This window comes from Diabrotica virgifera, chromosome 5 (genome assembly GCF_917563875.1).
Source record: "Diabrotica virgifera virgifera chromosome 5, PGI_DIABVI_V3a".
In the NCBI taxonomy this organism is placed as follows: domain Eukaryota; kingdom Metazoa; phylum Arthropoda; class Insecta; order Coleoptera; family Chrysomelidae; genus Diabrotica; species Diabrotica virgifera.
In genome coordinates this window covers 128,587,751-128,605,722 of record NC_065447.1, presented here as the reverse complement: position 1 = coordinate 128,605,722, position 17,972 = coordinate 128,587,751, and the positions used below count along the sequence as shown (strand labels likewise).

The 17,972-nt window shown below is 33.7% G+C and overlaps 1 protein-coding gene across 2 annotated transcripts in view; it reads left to right on the top strand.

The window, feature by feature from the left end:
- The window catches only part of LOC126884388 (splicing factor 3A subunit 1), a 1,074,980-nt gene that overhangs the window by 868,013 nt on the left and 188,995 nt on the right, over positions 1-17,972 (top strand). For both annotated transcript variants that reach the window (XM_050650305.1, XM_050650306.1), the window contains 3 exons: positions 6,717-6,836; positions 6,900-7,044; positions 16,911-17,095. In XM_050650305.1, the coding sequence (XP_050506262.1) occupies positions 6,717-6,836; positions 6,900-7,044; positions 16,911-17,095 (450 nt within the window). The remainder of the gene's footprint in view (positions 1-6,716; positions 6,837-6,899; positions 7,045-16,910; positions 17,096-17,972) is intronic.

Sequence of the window (17,972 nt, the reverse complement as noted above, 5' to 3'; positions counted from 1 at the left end):
CAAGTATTTCACCTAGCAAAAATACTAATTATATATTGAGTTGGTCAGCACTCATATCATATTTGCAAAAAAAAACCTACTAGACATATTCCCTATTTAAAATCCGCGACAAAATTTTACCCCCTGATTCTCTATCAAATTTTAAGCTACGATTATTAATAATTATCATTAAAAAGACCTGATTTTATTTATTTAAACAAACTACTAATTATATTGAACCAAAGAAAAAAAAACAACGACCGAAAACCCTATCTATTACGAAGAAAATATGTACCTATTGTAGTTTACTTGCTCGTATGCATACGAAAAGTTTACATTGTAGCAAATATATAGTGACCAAAAGTATATAAAAAATAAACAAACTTATCTTATCACAACAATATTTGAATGGGTTGAAAGTCCGTAGGAAATTCCCTTTTGGCACGATAAAATGGTTGGCTGCTTGGTAAGTAAGTCCTACTATAAGGTCCTGGGTGAAGTAGAAATCAGGTAATGGTTTTCATCAACAAAACAGTGAACTCCACGAGGAAACCTTAACAGAGATGCTACTAGTTCAAGGGGTACATATTTGTGTAGATTGACGTAAAGTTACGTTACGTGACAAAATGACTATGAGTCTAAATAGGTGACTAAGTGACGGAATCTAAAATAAAGTTTATTTAATTAGTTATGATGTATTTCAATAACAGTAGCAGTACATATTGAACAGGCCCAAACAAAAACATCAAATATTAATTAGGTTAGGTATTCATATGTCATGTCAAAATTTCTGAAGTTTACTTCAATTCAGATATGACAGAGACGTGCGCATTAGATGGGCGTAACAGAAGGCTGTGTAGATACTCGTTAAAACTTTTTATAGTGTTAACTCATAAAAAGAATATGAAATAAAAACCTAATGATCGGTATAAAATACATTGGAATTTACGTTTAACACTAGAAAAAAACTATGGCCTTGACTGAATGTTCCTTTGCAAATGAGAATGAATATCATTACCATAATATAAATTATAATGTGAAATTTAAATTATTTCTTAACCAAAATATATCTACAGATAACGAACGAGATATCTCGAATGATGAATTTGATTTTATAATGAAGAAATAATGAGAAATATATCAATATACTCACTTGAGCAAGTAACACGCCAGCACTATTATAATTCCTTTTATGTGAATAGGTCCCCAGATATATTTAATTTTGATATACTATTTTTGGTACATGGTATTGGCTGATGTTTGGATATCCTTTTAGTTATGTTCCATTTTGAGATTTAGCTTCAAACTCCGCCACTTATAAATAATACGGCGTGTTACCTTGACGAGTTTGCTGACAAAACTGAGCTTCCAATCGACCCAAAATCGATTTCTCGATTATCGATATTCTCGATCCGATCAACTCATGCGCGGTGCCTTCTTCTCGCTTCGTTGCGAATGCAAACAACTGATATGGGAATGTCGGCATTCCCATAGGCGTCTCCAAGATGAAATTCATAGAGGGTATATTTTAATCCAATTTTAATTAAAGTAATTTAATTAGTAGGTAGCGTGATTGCTACAGTCCATGCATGGGTAATAATAACGTGCACAAAATGATATATGAAGCATATTAATAAAGGGCATTGTGTGTGAAGGATTCCAAGAAAATCACTTTATTTATTAATTCTTATTTTTTTTGGGTGGTTCCGGGGAAAAAATGGGGGTACATTATACAAATTTGTAAATAGCACCAGTACATTGGTAATCGCTGAAAGTCTTTTCACTCTAGCATAAACGGTTCAGATGGTATAAAAAGGGGTTTTTTAAAATGTAACACCCTGTAATTAAAAAAAAAGGGCAATTACCCTTAAATGAAACCTATACCAAAAAATAAATCAATTATTTGTGAATAATTGCCGCAGGATTTCTTCTTAATTTCCGTTACAGTTAGGGAACAATATATTTTTTTAAAAAACATCTTTTTTAACAACTTGTCAACTTTGGGGCGCCACCCCCGCTAAACGGTGGATGATAGACAGATGCTGTCGGGGAATAAATGTCTTGAATATGTCTGATAGAGCTCCATATGCGGCCCATGCTAAGGTGATCCTTCTTTGTATTTCGGAAGTTTGATTGTCCCTGGAAATTTGGATTTCATGTCCTAAGTATTTATATTTATGGACCAATGCTATTTCGTTGATGTCAACTTTTCGATTTTCGCTTAGTATGGCATTTCTTCATATTTCTATAAAAGAAATTTTTTGTAAAAGGTACAGGAAGGGCTACGTTCCGCAAAAACCACAAATTACCCCCTTTAAAGGGGTAAAAAGGGGGGTTCTGGGGCGAAATTTTTTCAGAAAAAGTTAGTCTTATAATAAGCACCCCTTGATATACCAGAAAAAAAATAAAACCGGACTTGTGTCCATTTTGCAAGGTTCAACCTTTGTTTCCTACACTAATTATGATTATACTCATTATAGATATTATTTACCCAAGTGTGCCGTGACTGAACGAGTTTTAAGTTAGTGTGCTTCAAGCTAAAAAATGTTGGAAACCACTGCTCTAGGGGGTGTATTGTATAATCGAATTTTTTAACTGGGGTTGAGGAAACATCAGAATGACGTAAAGATTATTACTTCCTGAATAGATTTTGTTTTCGTACAGAAAGAAATTTTTAAAATAGAGATAGGCCACGAAATTTACAGTTACAATTTTCGAGGATGAGCCTTAAGTAATAAAATATTTCCAAAAGGAATGAACATTTAATATCTATTAATGATAATTTACCCTTATCAGGTAAAGAAACGATTAAGAACTATCGTCTTTAAATACAAAGTACGATTGAGAATGAATTGTACCGATCATAATTTCCAGTACGTGGCATCAATGCTGTCAGGCATTGCTGTGGCATCAGAACTGTCGTCTTTAAATACAAAGTACGATGGAGAACGAATTGTACCGATCATAATTTCCAGTACGTGGCATCAATGCTGTCGTTCAGAGAATTAAATTTAAATATTAAAATATGTAGTTTGTTATTTCCTGACCGTGAATTTTTAAATAGAAATATTTTTATTCCTGAGTTTTTCGGTCTTATAAAAAAATAAAACACTTTATTCTTGCTTAAACGTTTCGGCTTCTTGCCATTTTCAATAAGCACTTTAATGAATAAAACATTACACTTTTAACAATATATTTTCACATACACGTTATATTTTAACATTCACAAAAATGTATGCTTCATTCTCGAGATGTTAACGGAGAATTCTCAAGAAAATATATGGTTAAAAGTGTATGTAATGTTTTAATCATTAAAGTGCTTATTGAAAATGGCAAGAAGCCGAAACGTTTAAGTAAAAATAAAGTGTTTTATTTTTTTATCACACCGAAAAACCCAAGAATAAAAATATTTCTATTTAAAATATACGTATGTGCTGCCATCTATTCAAAAAATTGTTAAACGTTAGTTTACTTAATTGCCACCAATTTTAATTGTGGCGTGAACATACCCCCTTAATAGAGATTTCAATTTTATACAAATAGTTTCTTATGACTTTTGATGTAAAATAATTAGAAAAGTAGGAGTTCAATAATTTAGAATTTTACATTTACCCTGCGTTAGTGAGCACAGATAAATCAGCACGAGAGGTGTTCCGGGGTATGTCATACCCCAAATTAACTAACACAGGAATTTAAAAATTTTAAACTATTGATCATTTCAAATTATTCATCTTGGTTTTTTGCTTTTTTATGAGTCAAATAAGTTAAACATTGTACTGTAAGGCAAGCCGCACACCAAAGAAACATGAAACGAAAAACATGAAACATGGAACGTGAAACATGGTTCATGAAAATAAAACACTGCTAAACAAATCTCAAAGTCCGCCTACCAATGAAACGAGTGTGATTCACGCTCATGACACATTTTTATTTTCGGAGAGTTTCATAAATAGCCGGAGGTATATTTGTTTAGCAGTGTTTTATTTCCATGAAACGTAATTTACGTTTCATGTTTCTTTGATGTGCGGCTTGCCTAAAAGTCTTATATTTAAAAGTTAAACATAATTTATGCTACATATTGCAATTGTGCCAGCCAAAAAACACGGGTGAACAATATCACACTCAGATATTATGAAGCATCTTATTGAACTCACAGCTCTAAAGAAACTTATTGCCTGATATTATACAAAGTAAAGAAAAAAATGTTTGCCGAAATACATCGAAAAATAAAAAAGTTAGAAGTCCTCCAAATAGGCAAAATTTGAACATGTCATTATTGCTTGTTCCAAGTCCTCCAAATAGGCAAAATTTGAACATGTCATTATTGCTTGTTCCAAAAAAATTGGAGTAGCACATCGCATACATATGTAAAAAGTCTTCCTATCTTTATTTCTTGGACAATCAAAACATCTACTTCTTCATCTACATCACATATAGGTCCCTTTTGGTGTACCTCTGGTTGCTAATTATCACGTAGTGGTCAACTCAAGGAAGGATTTTGTCTTCGTTGGTTTCGAAACTCGGAAATCAGCGGCATTCAAAAACATTAGTCTTTTCAGGTTAAAGTTTTTTGTAGTTGTTATATAACTTGGAACATTTATTCCAGCTGTATTCAAAAACGAAATAAAATAATGTCAAAGTCCAACGACGGCTGCGGCTGTTTCTTGATACGCTGTAATTAGCAGATAGATAACTCATCCAATGTGTCTGCACCACCTTTGGTTGAATTTTAAAAGCCGATAATTTCAGGCAATTTCGTTTCACCAGTTTTTTCAATTATAGTATCATCATGATTCAACGTAAAAAAGAGGATTACATTTTTGATTTGTTCAAAACAAAAACCTATGACACAGTCGTTATATCGTCTTTGAAGGCAAATTGTGAACTGCCAATTTCTTTTCCTCGTGTGATCAGGAGTGCTGTTGGAATTTGCCTTTTAAGAAAAATAAAAATCATAGTATGTATATTGAACCTATATCTTAAAAAACATCAAAATATTATGTACTTTACCTGCAGGTAATGGGGTATGACATACCCCAGCCGTCATGGACAAATTCCTAATTCAAATTGAAATTGTATCGACAGCTGGCAACAAGGTTATTGCGACAAAACATGTATAAACTACAGCTACTAGGCGCTAGAGGACGCTATTTTATCGATTTTCGATTTTATAGTAATAAAAGGAGTACCTAGGGTATGGCATACCCCAGAACACTAACCGAGGGTTAAGTTTCCTATGGCTCGTTTGATGATTCACCACCAGGTATAAGGTTGGTATTATAGCAACAATACTGTAACTACTGACAAACATGCTTTTGTACTCATACTATGAAACAGGCAGTACGAGATTTGACGTCTGTGTGAACTTCGTGGATGAAGTAAGATTTATTGTATGGTTTATACATATTATTTCATCCATTGTAAATAAGTATATATTTTTATATTATGCAGTCCAGAAACTCTACCGAAAAACGAAGACATGAGATTCCTCAGATAATTTTAAAACAATTTAACCAAATTCATCTAGTTCGAAAATGCTTCCTAAGGGAGCTAGAGCTCTTTGAAAATGGCGTCTTGTAATTAGTTTTTCGTAAATACCTCTACAACGCTTCCAGTTAAAAAAACGAAAATTGGTACTCATTATTATCTTCCAGAGATAAATCGATTCCATCCATTACGAATTTCTAATACCGGCCATATGCGTCCGTTTTGGGTAGGACAACGGTTATTTTATCGCATTACTTTTAAGCATTTTTGACTCTGGATTATTAAATTGTGAGGTATTGTAGTACTAAAAGGTACTCTTGCTTTAAGTCAGTAAGACACACCGTTCTCTAGAAAAATCGATTTGAAAATTTTTCGTTTTTTTATTTGAAAAAAAATTAAAAAAAAACGATGTATTTTACCAACTTAAAGCAAGAGTAGCTTTTAGTACTAGAATACCTCATAATTTAATACTCTAGTGTCAAAAATGCTTAAAATTTAAAGACAAAAAAGTTATGCGATATAATAACTGTTGACCTACCCAAAAGGGACGCATATGACCAGTACTAGAAATTCGCAATTAATGAAATCGATTCATATCTGGAATATAAATAATCGTACCAGTTTTCGTTTTTCTAAATAATAGGTTTTTTGTTAATTCAAAAAACAAAAAGAAAAATTTTCAAATCGATTTTTCTAGAAAACGGTATTATATCATATCGACTTAAAGCAAGGTACCTTTTAGTACTAGAATACCTCACATTTTAACAATCCAGTCAAAATACTTAAAAATTAAAGACAAAAAAGTTATGCGATAAAATAATCGTTGCCCTACCCAAAACGGACGCCTATGACCGGTACTAGAAATTCGCAATGGTTCGCAATTTTCGTTTTTCTAAATAGAAGCGCTCTGGGGGTATTTAAGAAAAACTAATTACCAGACGCCATCTTCAACTGCTCCCTTAGGAAGCATTTTTGGACTAGGTGAATTGGGATAAATTGTCTTAAAATTATCTGAGGAATCTCCTGTAGTGGGAGCACGCAAAATAGAATTATATTCTAGTGACGTCACGTTGCCTAGCAACCGTCGATTTTCGCATTGTAAAATTCGTTTTGTGACGTCAGCAAAATAGAATTCTATTTGGCGTGCTCCCACTACTGTCTTCGTTTATCGGTAGAGTTTCAGGACACCCTGTATATAAATAAGTACGATATTAACATACGTATTCTTAATGCCTTAATTGTACTTGCAGGTAAAGGGTTTGCTTCCTGATGAAGAAAAGGAGAAAATCGGTCCAAAGAATATTGGTTCAAAATCTGGTAAAATCAACATTCAAAGCGTAATTACTACGAAGCCGCCTACTTCACTTCAAGTAAGTTTTCTTTATAGTTTTCGATACGTTATTGCTATGTTAACACCATTGATTCGATTTTAGCCCAAACCGCCAGTCTCTTTAATTCAAACCCAAGCAACTGCGTCGCTAATATCGGTACCACCACAACCTATGTTACCACCTCAACCTCCCATTATGATGATGTCAGCTACATCTATGCCTCCCATTAGACCACCTCCAATAATGAGTAAGTCCACAGAGTTATTAATAATTTCTTAATGGAACGATTGCTCTGATCTTTCCTTCACTTTTTCTCGCTATTCTTAATAAAATAAAATTTATAGAAGTTAAAAATAAAATAAAAATTCCATTTTTATTAAGTTGCAATGCGAAGGCAAAACCGTCTTATTTTTCACTTAGAACAGGGAGCCCAGACCAGCACTCTAAATCGACGATTTTCGACTCTTTTTGGAGTCATCATCAGAGAGGCGTAGGTCTGCTGCTCTCTGCCCGAAGTGACAAATCTACGAAAGCTTATCCCCGCATCGCAACTGACGTTTAAAGAATACTACTTTTGCCTTTATAGAAGTTGTTTTGAGTTGTACCCAAAAAACAATAATTTACATTTAATATCAATGCACATGCACAACTAGTATGCCAATTCACCGTTAACGTATGGACCACAAATGACACATACAGACTAAAAATACGTAATTGTTTTTGTGTTTATACCTCTTTGAATGTTCATTCATTCTGTATTCTCACAGATTAATGTTTATAAATAACGAGAACCTGGAGAACCTTTAAATCGTTCTTTAACAAATGTGACTAGATTAGCCAGCAATACGGCTGTCAAGAGTTTCATACTTACAATAGATTGTATGTTTAAAGGATACACTCGACATTTAGCACAAACAAGTACAGTCCACGGATTCTAAAGGTGCCGGTAGGGGATTGCGTCTAAGCGCAGTATTATAGTGGGTGTATGCAGCGGCGGCTCGTGGGTCAATCTTCAGGGGGGTCATTTTGGTTTGAAAACTTCAAACTGTTGATTTTTTAAAGTATTTAAAAGATCTTTTAGCATTTATATTTTAGATAAAAAATACAGACTTAGATAAAACTCAATACTATTTACCCTAGTTTTCCGAAAATTAAATTTGTCTTTTTTTAGAGTAAATCTTTTAAAAAATATAGGAAAAATGGTATGAACAGGTTATTGACTGATATATAGATAGGAATATTTATAGTATAATAAATTGTAAATTTATTAAAACGAAACTTACTTTAAATATTTTTATATTTTAAGTCAATTCTTCTATCCTTTAGTTCTGCAAAATAGTCTATGACCTTCTCATTGAAATTTGGAATGCTCTTGACAAGCGTTTTCTCGATGCTCAGCATAGACAAGGCACTAAGTCTAGGTTGTCCCATCGTATTACGCAGGAATGTTTTTACTCTTTTTAAAGTAGAAAAACATCTCTCACTTTCCACGGTTGTCATAGGGAGTGTGCACAAAATATTTAATAACTTCACTGCTTCAGAAAATGTTTCAGACAAATTCATGTTAATAAAAAGCTGAAGTATGGCTACTGCACCAGCACTATTGCGAAAATCCTCACGACAATATAAGACTTCAAGTTCCGATTTTAGTTTGGAAATATTCACTGTGGGATAATTAGCCGTCACCATTTTTAAAATATTTTGCGGAAAGTTGGTAGTGTATGCTTCAAATTTCTCTATGTAGAATAACTGTGAAATCATGAGATGATCATTGAAACTAAACCTGTGATTTATTTCAGATATAATAATATCACAAATTTCAAGTGCAGTTCGTCGCTTTGGATCCTCTGCAGTAGTTTTTCTTTTTTTTGCTGTTGATGTGCTTGGTACTTCTGATTCCAAAATAGTATTTCTAATTATTTGGATATTGTTGTTAAAAGACAGGATACAATTTTTGACAGATATAACATCAATGTCTCGCATTTGCAATTGTTTAAACAATATATCAACATGGGGCATTATTTTATGGAAAAAATTTAACCAAAATAAAAAATGCTCATCTTCCAAATGTCTTTTTAAACCAGTTGCTTGATTTATATTGTTACCATCTTGCTCCTCATCAATAATTTCCTCTAAGCAAGATTTTAAATCATCTTTATAAGTGTATACAATTTCAACACATTTTGTATTGAAAGCCCATCGAGTAGGCGCAGCTTTAGGTAGCCTTACTTTAACCACTCTATCCAGAACCATCGTACGTTTTGGAGATCGGCCGAAAAAGGACGAAAATCCGTGTAAATTTGCAAAAAATATTTTTATCGGTTTGTGTTGACTCGCCGCTTTTTGGAGGATAAGATTAAATTGATGGGCATAGCAGTGAATGAAGTGTGCATTTGGGTATATTTCTTTAATTTTTGTTTGTACTCCTCCCAGTTTACCGCTCATGACTGATGCACCATCGTAACTTTGGGCAATCAATTTTTCAGGTGCTTCATTAATTTTTAATAATTGAAGTTCTTCCAATATTACATTAGTTAAATGTTGTGCTGTAGTACCTAGGGGGTTAACAAATTTCCAAAATCTTTCATGTACAATACCAGTTAATACATATCGCAATATGATAATCATCTGCGTTTTATTGGAGCTGTCTGTGGTCTCATCTACTTGAATGGCCACAAAATTTGTCTGGCCAATCTCCTTCATGATATGAGTATGCACAATGGCTAACATTGATTCTAAAATATCGTTCTGAATTGTTTTCGATGTTCCTTTAAATACTGTACTTTTTTCAATGTGTTCTTTAAACATTAAATCCAGTTCAGAAACAAAATCGATAAGGCCCAGAAAAATTCCACGATTATTGGAGCTGTCACTTTCGTCATGACCGCGCAATGCAATTTCGAAAACTCCACAAAATTTTACACAGTCGATTAGTTTGTTTAAAATATACCTATTTTTAGATACCAATTCATTAAAGTCATGCACAGATTTACGATATACACTATCAAGTTGCTGTCTTATGTTAACACGTCCTAAACTTGCGTAACTCATTGATGAATTTATATGAGTAGTTGAAGAGGCATGTTTTGTAATTTTCACTTTTAAATGCTTAATGTCAGTTACTCCATTTTTCGCCCATACAGCGTCATTCGAAAACAGTAAACACGGATAGCAAAAAAATGCATTTCTCACACTGCAGCCACAAATCCAATCACACAAATTGTACATTGATTCTTTAAAATATCTTTGAATGTCCTTACCCCTATCCTTTGTTGTTTGTTTTAAATTCATGTTTGGTTTTGGTCGACCACTTTCTTTTTTCTCAAGCCGCCGTTCATAATTTAGTGTTCCAGCAGATTTTAAGGCAATTATTTCGTCAACAACACTCATCTTGTTTTTGTTACAATCACAAAAAAATCCAACAAAACAAAATAAATTACGCAAATACGCCGCGATCGATATAGACCTGCCGTGAAGTGCGGTCAGCAGACGGTAACTAACTAAACGTGAGGCCGTCGACTCTACTAGAGGTATACGACGGAAAGGTCACTCCCACTCTCGCCCACGAAATTGCTATCTGCCGTCTCTTTTCTATTTTACATGCATTTGTCCATAAGCCATAAGAACTGTATATAGACAATTTAAAATACGGCCCAGCCACGGGCTTGTGTATAGCGCGAGGCGCGACGTTATTATATCTATTATATTTGTTTTGCCAATGCAGACTGCTGAGAGAGAATTTTATATTTCAGAGTGAAGTTTTAGATAAAAGATATTTTTAATAAAATTGGTATTTTTATGAGATTATTTTAGGGGGGTCATTGACCAATTGACCCAAGGAGGAGCCGCGCTTGGGTGTATGAGAGGGAAAGTATTCGAAATAATGAAATAACAACATAAAATTTGTTATTTCCTTATTTCGAATACTTTCTCTCTCATACACCGACTGTAATACTGAGCATAAACGCCTTCCTCCACCGACACCTTTAGAATCTGTCCACTGTACAATTTTATATATATTAGAAATAATGAAACGAAAATATACAACACCGACGCGACGTATCCTAATTCTGAAGCATTGTAAAATCACTGAATCTCGACTTTAGAAGATTTAGTAAAGCCAAAATGTCAAGGCACCTGAATATTCGCAAGGTCAGGCAGCTCAGTCTTAATGATGCCATACCTCTCGTATTTGTTCAAGAGGTTCATTATCCAAAGAAATATTGGACTGCCACAATAATTGTTTTAACAAAGGTTTGTTCATTTAACGAATTCGGTCGTTGACTAGCCTACAGAATACACCGATTTAACTCGTATCTTAACTCGATTCTCGGGCAGATATAGCAATAAAACAGTTGTGTTATACAAAATTGCAATATAACTATAAATCAATATATGTAGTATACATAATAAACAACCTAATTAGTTAACTAATTATACAGTGAAAAATTCGGAAAAAAGTAATCCCAACGGTGAGGAATTAAATTCTTGTGTAAAGTGATAAAAACTTGTGTAATATCAAGTATAAACAAAGCCGGTTTTACAGTAGGTAGAAACAAAACAATACTATTGTGAATGGTGCATTACTACAAGAAAATAAAGCATATTAATAAACAGAATAACAGCTGTAAGTAGAAAACTTTATTATAATATAATTAATTTTATTATAAACAGATAACCAGGGCCGGATTTTGATTTTTAGCTAGGAATAAAAGTGCTGAAAAATTAGTTACGGCCAGCACGGATGTGGGTGGGAATTTGAACTGTGAGTAGAGTTCTCCACGAAACTTCACCCGTGACGCAGTGACTAATATCTCTAACACGAAAAATTACTAGCAATTAAGAACAATGAGTTCAGATAGCGAATTAACCGATGAAATGAAAAGGAAAAGAGAAGAGGAGGAACACCCCAGCAGAAAATAAAAAAAGCTAGAACACCACAAAAAACAGATGAAGAAAACATAAGTGTAATGGATGAAAATCAGGAGGGAATTAACAATGGACATAAAAGACATAAAAAAGAACAATATAGATCCGGAGACGAAATCACACAACTAAAGAATGGAATTAAGGAACTGAAAGATCAACAAAGCGACTACAAAGATGAGGTAAAAAGCTGCTGCGAGAAACAAACGAAAAAGCTATAAAACAAATAGGCCAATTAGAAAAAGAAATTAATACAGCAAATGAAATAATAGAGCAATTGGAAAGAGAAAGAAGGAGGAAAAATGTAATAATACAAGGAATAAAAATTGGTACAAATAATCAGAAAGTTGTACGAGAGGCTATGGAGAATTTTATGGAAAAAGAGCTACAAGTTTCAGTAGATGAAAATGGAACAAGAAAAATAGGAGAAAATACTGCCATAGTGGAACTTAACAGCGTGAAAAACAAAATAGAAGTAATGAAAAATAAAAATAAAATAAAAACCAAAAAGGACGAAAGAATCTATATTAATGATGATATGTCAAAAGAAGAAAGAATTATCCAGAAAGAAATTAGAAGCAAGGCTATGGTAGCGAGGCATAATGGAAAAAATGTGAAAATAGGATACCAGAAACTAATCACCAATGGTGAAATATGGACATGGAATAACAGCCAACAACAACTCATAAAAGAGAAAAATATACAACCAAAAAACTAGCAATACAACTAAAGCAGATGGAAATAACGGAGACGACATGGCAAAGTAAAGGTACACGAAATGAACAAAATGTACAGATTATTAATGAAAAGAAACCCATAAAGGAACATATTAGTAGGAACATGGAATATAAGAGGAACATACGGGGAAGGAAAATTGAAACATCTAGTAGATGAATGCAAAAAACATAAATTCGAAATAGTAGCACTACAAGAAACGAAACAACTAGGCCAAAACTATATGGAAATAAATGAGTACTTATTTTTCAATAGCGGAGGCGAAAATAAAATGTTATGTACAGGATTTGTAGTAAACAAAAAGCTGAAAGGTCTAATCGTCGACTTTAAACCAATTTAAGAAAGAATATGCATACTAAGAGTAAGGGAAAAATACCAAAAAATATCATTTATAAACATAGATGCACCGACTGAAGAGAAAAACACAGAGAAAGGAAGACTTCTACAGTCAAATAGATACAGTATTCGAAAATATTCCCAAATACGATATAAAAATAGTACTAGGTAATGCTAATGCCAAAATAGGAAAAGAAGAAATATACACACCCACCATAGGAAAATATAGTCTGCATGAAACAACGAACGAAAATGGTCACTCCTTAATAGATTTTGCAAAAGAAAGAAACATGATCGTTATGAGCACGTACTTCCAACACAAAAAAATCTACCAAGGAACATGGAGATCGCCAGATGGGAAAACCATAAACCAAATAGATCATGTGCTTTTTTTTGGGTTTAAATCTTCAAAAGACCGTCTGGGAGGTGTCCCAGGTGTGTCGGATTTGGTCCGTCACGCTTCACCGTGCCGAACCGCCTACCGACTAAACTCACCTCCTCTTCCTCCAGCCGACAGGTCTGGAACCGCTCTTGACAAGCATGTCTGACCCGTCGACCTTACTCATAACTCCCCCGGGCACCCTCTGCGTGCACTCCGTAGATTAAGTGGCCACCCAGCCGCCCCGCCCCCACACACCCCGCACAAAGACCGGTCGGTGAATACGACCGTCCCGTACGACTGGGGTGCCCCCAATCAAACATGAACTAGCAAAAGGATACCAGTCGACAGTTACGAGCAACTCCAAGCATTCGTGCTTTCATCAATTCGCACTCACACCCATACCCATTCATTCTACAGTTAAAAGGAAGCAGTCAGTGAGGTTGGCTGAAAAGATCCTCCCCCACTACCTGAGACAAAACAAAAACAGACTAAAAATCAAGAAAAAACAGAAAGTAAACAAAACAATACAAAGACTGTCAGCATGGGTCAGATGTAAAAAGTTCTCCCCCTGCTGACTACCGCTTACCACACGCAACACATTTGAGTAATAAATTTTATTTAAAATGATAAATATTGTATAAATAAGATTGAAGAAGTAAATAAGGAGATATAACAAGATAAAATAAATAAATAAGTAAAACTAATTAAAATAAGACAGACAGCGCAGGTTGGATGTAAAGGATCCTCCCCCACTGGCTTCCCTCTACGACACAAAAAAAAAGAATGTGTGTGTACTTTGTACGCACGTAAGAAGTTATACTTCTAAATATGATTTCAATGAAATAAATATACTTTCGGACAGTTTATTTGTATTTTATTTAAAGATTAAATTAATTTTTACTTAATACTTTCCAAAAATTTTTATTAAAACAATACCAAAAATTAAAAAAAGATTAGAAAACACCAGGATTTGAACCGGGGACCTCTTGATCTCCAGCCCAACGCTCTACCACTGAGCTATACCCTTTTGTTTATACGGGCTACAAGATTTCTCAGTTATAGTGACAAACATACGAAGTGAATTATAAAATACTTTAAATATTACTTATTATCTTATTCCCGAGGTAGACAAGTCCAAATACACAAAAATTATAATAATAGTTATTTATGATATAAATGTTAAAAGCACAATTTTAAGGCACGTATGTGAAAGATTCGCTTCGCTCATTCTGCAATTCACATGAGTGCCTTAAAAATGTACTTTCTAACACCTATATCATACAATATTTTTTCTACAAACGTCTTATATAATTATATATCAACAATTATAATTTATTCATTCTCAATTACAGGACAATACCTACAAAAACTTTTACTTGAACTTGACTGACATTCCATTTTTATATTTTTCTTGACATTACATCAAAACTGCCTATACTGTCAGTACGTAAATCATAACAACTATAGAATAACATCTACTTTTATTTTTGTATATTCTAACAAATTTTAATAGTTTTTTTCTACAAACGTGTTAAAAATGCAATAACACAGTTAAAATTAAAAAAAAAACCTTTTAAACCACCTTTTTCAAATTGCGCAAGTTGTATTATTAATATTAATGTTAATAAATGAAATATAAATATTTTGACGTTTCAAAATTTGACAATTCACTTTTAACTGCAGTGCCTTAAAATTTTTAAAGCACTGGTGCTTTAAAGTAGCATTTTTAACGCTCCTATGGAGTGCTATAAATTGCATTTTTAACACGTTTATAGAAAAATATATTTAAAAACACTAATATACCCTTTCCACACCTTTTCTGGACTGATACATACATAAATTAAAACGTTTAGTAACGAACTCCATACTGTCTGTGTGCGCATGCGCGCAGATTAATAAAATGTCACCCTCAATCGCGCCTAAAGAAGTATAACTTCAAAAACATTAAAAATAAATAAATAGACGGTCATTCTGCTTGCAGTCGCCTCTCTTTCTCCTCTTTGTGCTTCATTGTCTTCGTGACGAAAGCAATGATCAGGTCGAAGTCTCTCTTGCTATTGATAGCTTTATAAATTAGCTCGTGAGGCTCGCCTATGGGGGATCCCAGTCCCAGCTGCAGCTCGGTACGTCCCGCCTGGTATGCAGGGCACACGAAGACGACATGCTGCGCGTCATCCACTACTCCTCACTCAGGGCATAGATCGTCCACGGTTTTCCCTATACGATGAGTAAATTTCCTGAACGATCCATGTCCCGTCAAAAATTGTGTGAAATGGTAGCTGACGCGCCGATGCCGACACTCGTACTACCTCACCGCATCCGGAATCGGGGATCTCGTCCAGCCCGCTTTCTCGACTTCGGCTACCCAATCCCTCTGCCACATCTCTAGATTTCTTTTCCATTCTTTCAACAACAATATCCATAAGTTCTAGGACCTGAAAGAGCTACAATTCATTTATGTAATAAGGGCCTGAATAACAAACATAAGTCTTTAACTGTAATTTGCAAAATGGGCAACCTGATTATATTCCTATAAAGTAGCATAAAATCTTTGTTGTTTAAGTGTTAACTTATTCAAATTCAATATTGTAAAATTCCATTGGATTTTAGATATAATTTTATCACATCGCTTTCGTATAATTTCCGGACGATTTTCTTCTACAATATGATAAATTAAAAATTCTTCAACTTCTTGATACCAATCCAACATATTTTATTGTAATTAGAAAAACAAAAAAATATATACCTATTGGAAGTAAATTTGAAAAAATTATTATTCAAACATAAACAAATAATAAAGTAAGGTTAGAATCGACGTGTGAGGTTCTCCCATCGTGATTACTGGATTATCGTAAGGCCGACATAATCAACGAAAAAGAAAATGTATTTGATAACTTTTTCTAGTAACTTTCTTGGGTGTGAATCTGTCTTTTTAGTTTACTCCTCTTGTTTAAAAAACAAACCTTAGAAACATTTTCGAATTTATCATCATCATTCTAGAAATTTCTTCAATCATTTGAGAAACACTTTCAAATTCAAATTTTGCATAAATTATTTTCGTTAGAACTGTTTCTTCCGCTGACTGGAAGTAGAATGTCTCTGGGTCATTTCCATTCTTGTTGTAAACATCTCTCAGTCGTTCTTGAAGTATCTTTTTTGACCCTCTGACCTCTTCATCCCGATCTTCTAGTTGTTCACGCAACTGTTTTATTGAAAGCTCTACTAGCAGCATCTTTGGTCAAGCACATACGTACTTTCCAAATGTTCTTATTACAAAAATCACTACCGAACTACCTGGTTGTTTCCGTCGAATACTACTTTTCAAAGTTCAAGTCACTGTTTAATTTATTTTTAAATTTAATCATTATTCCACATCGTAACACCAACTGTAACGAGTTTAAATAAAACTAACGGTTCGAATTTATATAAGACTATTTGGAAATACAGTTCAAGATTACTTTATTAATTAATCCCACTAACAAGCGTTCCTATTTTATATTAAAATATGTTGTTTTAAGAATCATCTACGCATTCTCTATTCATGGCACTCTGCATTATGTCCACTTCTCGAATATGCGAGAATTCTCTATCGTGTAGAGTTGCAACCGCTATTTGAGCTCTGTCAAAAGTAACTTCTTCATTACAATACATATATTCTTTGGATTTTGGCAATAAATTTTTTAAAAGTGTATAGTTAGATTTGCGAATTCTTACATTTTAAAATTTTTATTTAGTGACAGGACCTCCTCCAATACCGGGTTTTCCTGTAGCACCAATGTCCTCACCTATGGGTCCACCTATGAATCTGTCCCCAATGAAACATCAGGCTGAAGCACCTCACGAAGATGAACCGAGTAACAAAAAAATGAGAAACGAAGATTCGCTTATACCGGAAAAACTATTTTTAGCAAGACATCAAGTAAGTTTACGTAATTTATTATCTTATTTTATAAAGAAACCACTTCTGATTCTTTTTGATATGTAAGTTTGCGGAGGTGGGCCAATTACACCTAGAACCAAATACATGATAGGAAACTATTATAGTTTTACTAATACACACGCCGGCAGAAAATTTCACCACTAAAAATTGTTGATTAAGTTTGACAGTTATTTATAACTTTATTATTTGTACTCCGATTTTCAAGATTCTTGCATACGTTTGTAGGTACATGTATTGATATCGTTTGTTATTATTCCAGTAACAAAAAAATTGCTTAGATGGCATTATACCGGGTTGAATGGAAGCGTTGTATTTTCTCCTAACTACTCCTAAAATTATATGGAAAAAGTATCCCGGATACATCATTAGGATTTTGTTTTTGGAATTATCCGAATTTCTCTTTTCTTGTAAGAGCTGCACATTTTTTGGAAATAAATACTGATTGACTCATAAACATAAATATCTTAGATAGTGGTTGGCTGGATTAGATTAGAATAGCCCGCATGCAGCCCAGATCAATCCTCTCGAGCATTTATGGGATAAATTGAAACAGCTATTCGCCGTCATCCTAGGCCTCCAGAAAATTTGGTACAGTTATTGCCCTGGTAGAAGAATATCCGACTATTCCCAAGTCAAGGATAACACATATTATTTATTTATTCAATGCCAAACAGATCGCGAGCAGTCGTTGCTGCGAGAGGTGGATATACCCGCTGTTGAATTGTTTTCTTGTTAATTTTGTTTTGTGGTGTTAATTTTAGTTCGTTTAATATTTTTAATCAAATTAACCTTCAAAGCAGTATTTTTATTTACAGCTTCTTTTACAAGAAAAGAGATATTAGAATAATCCAAAAAA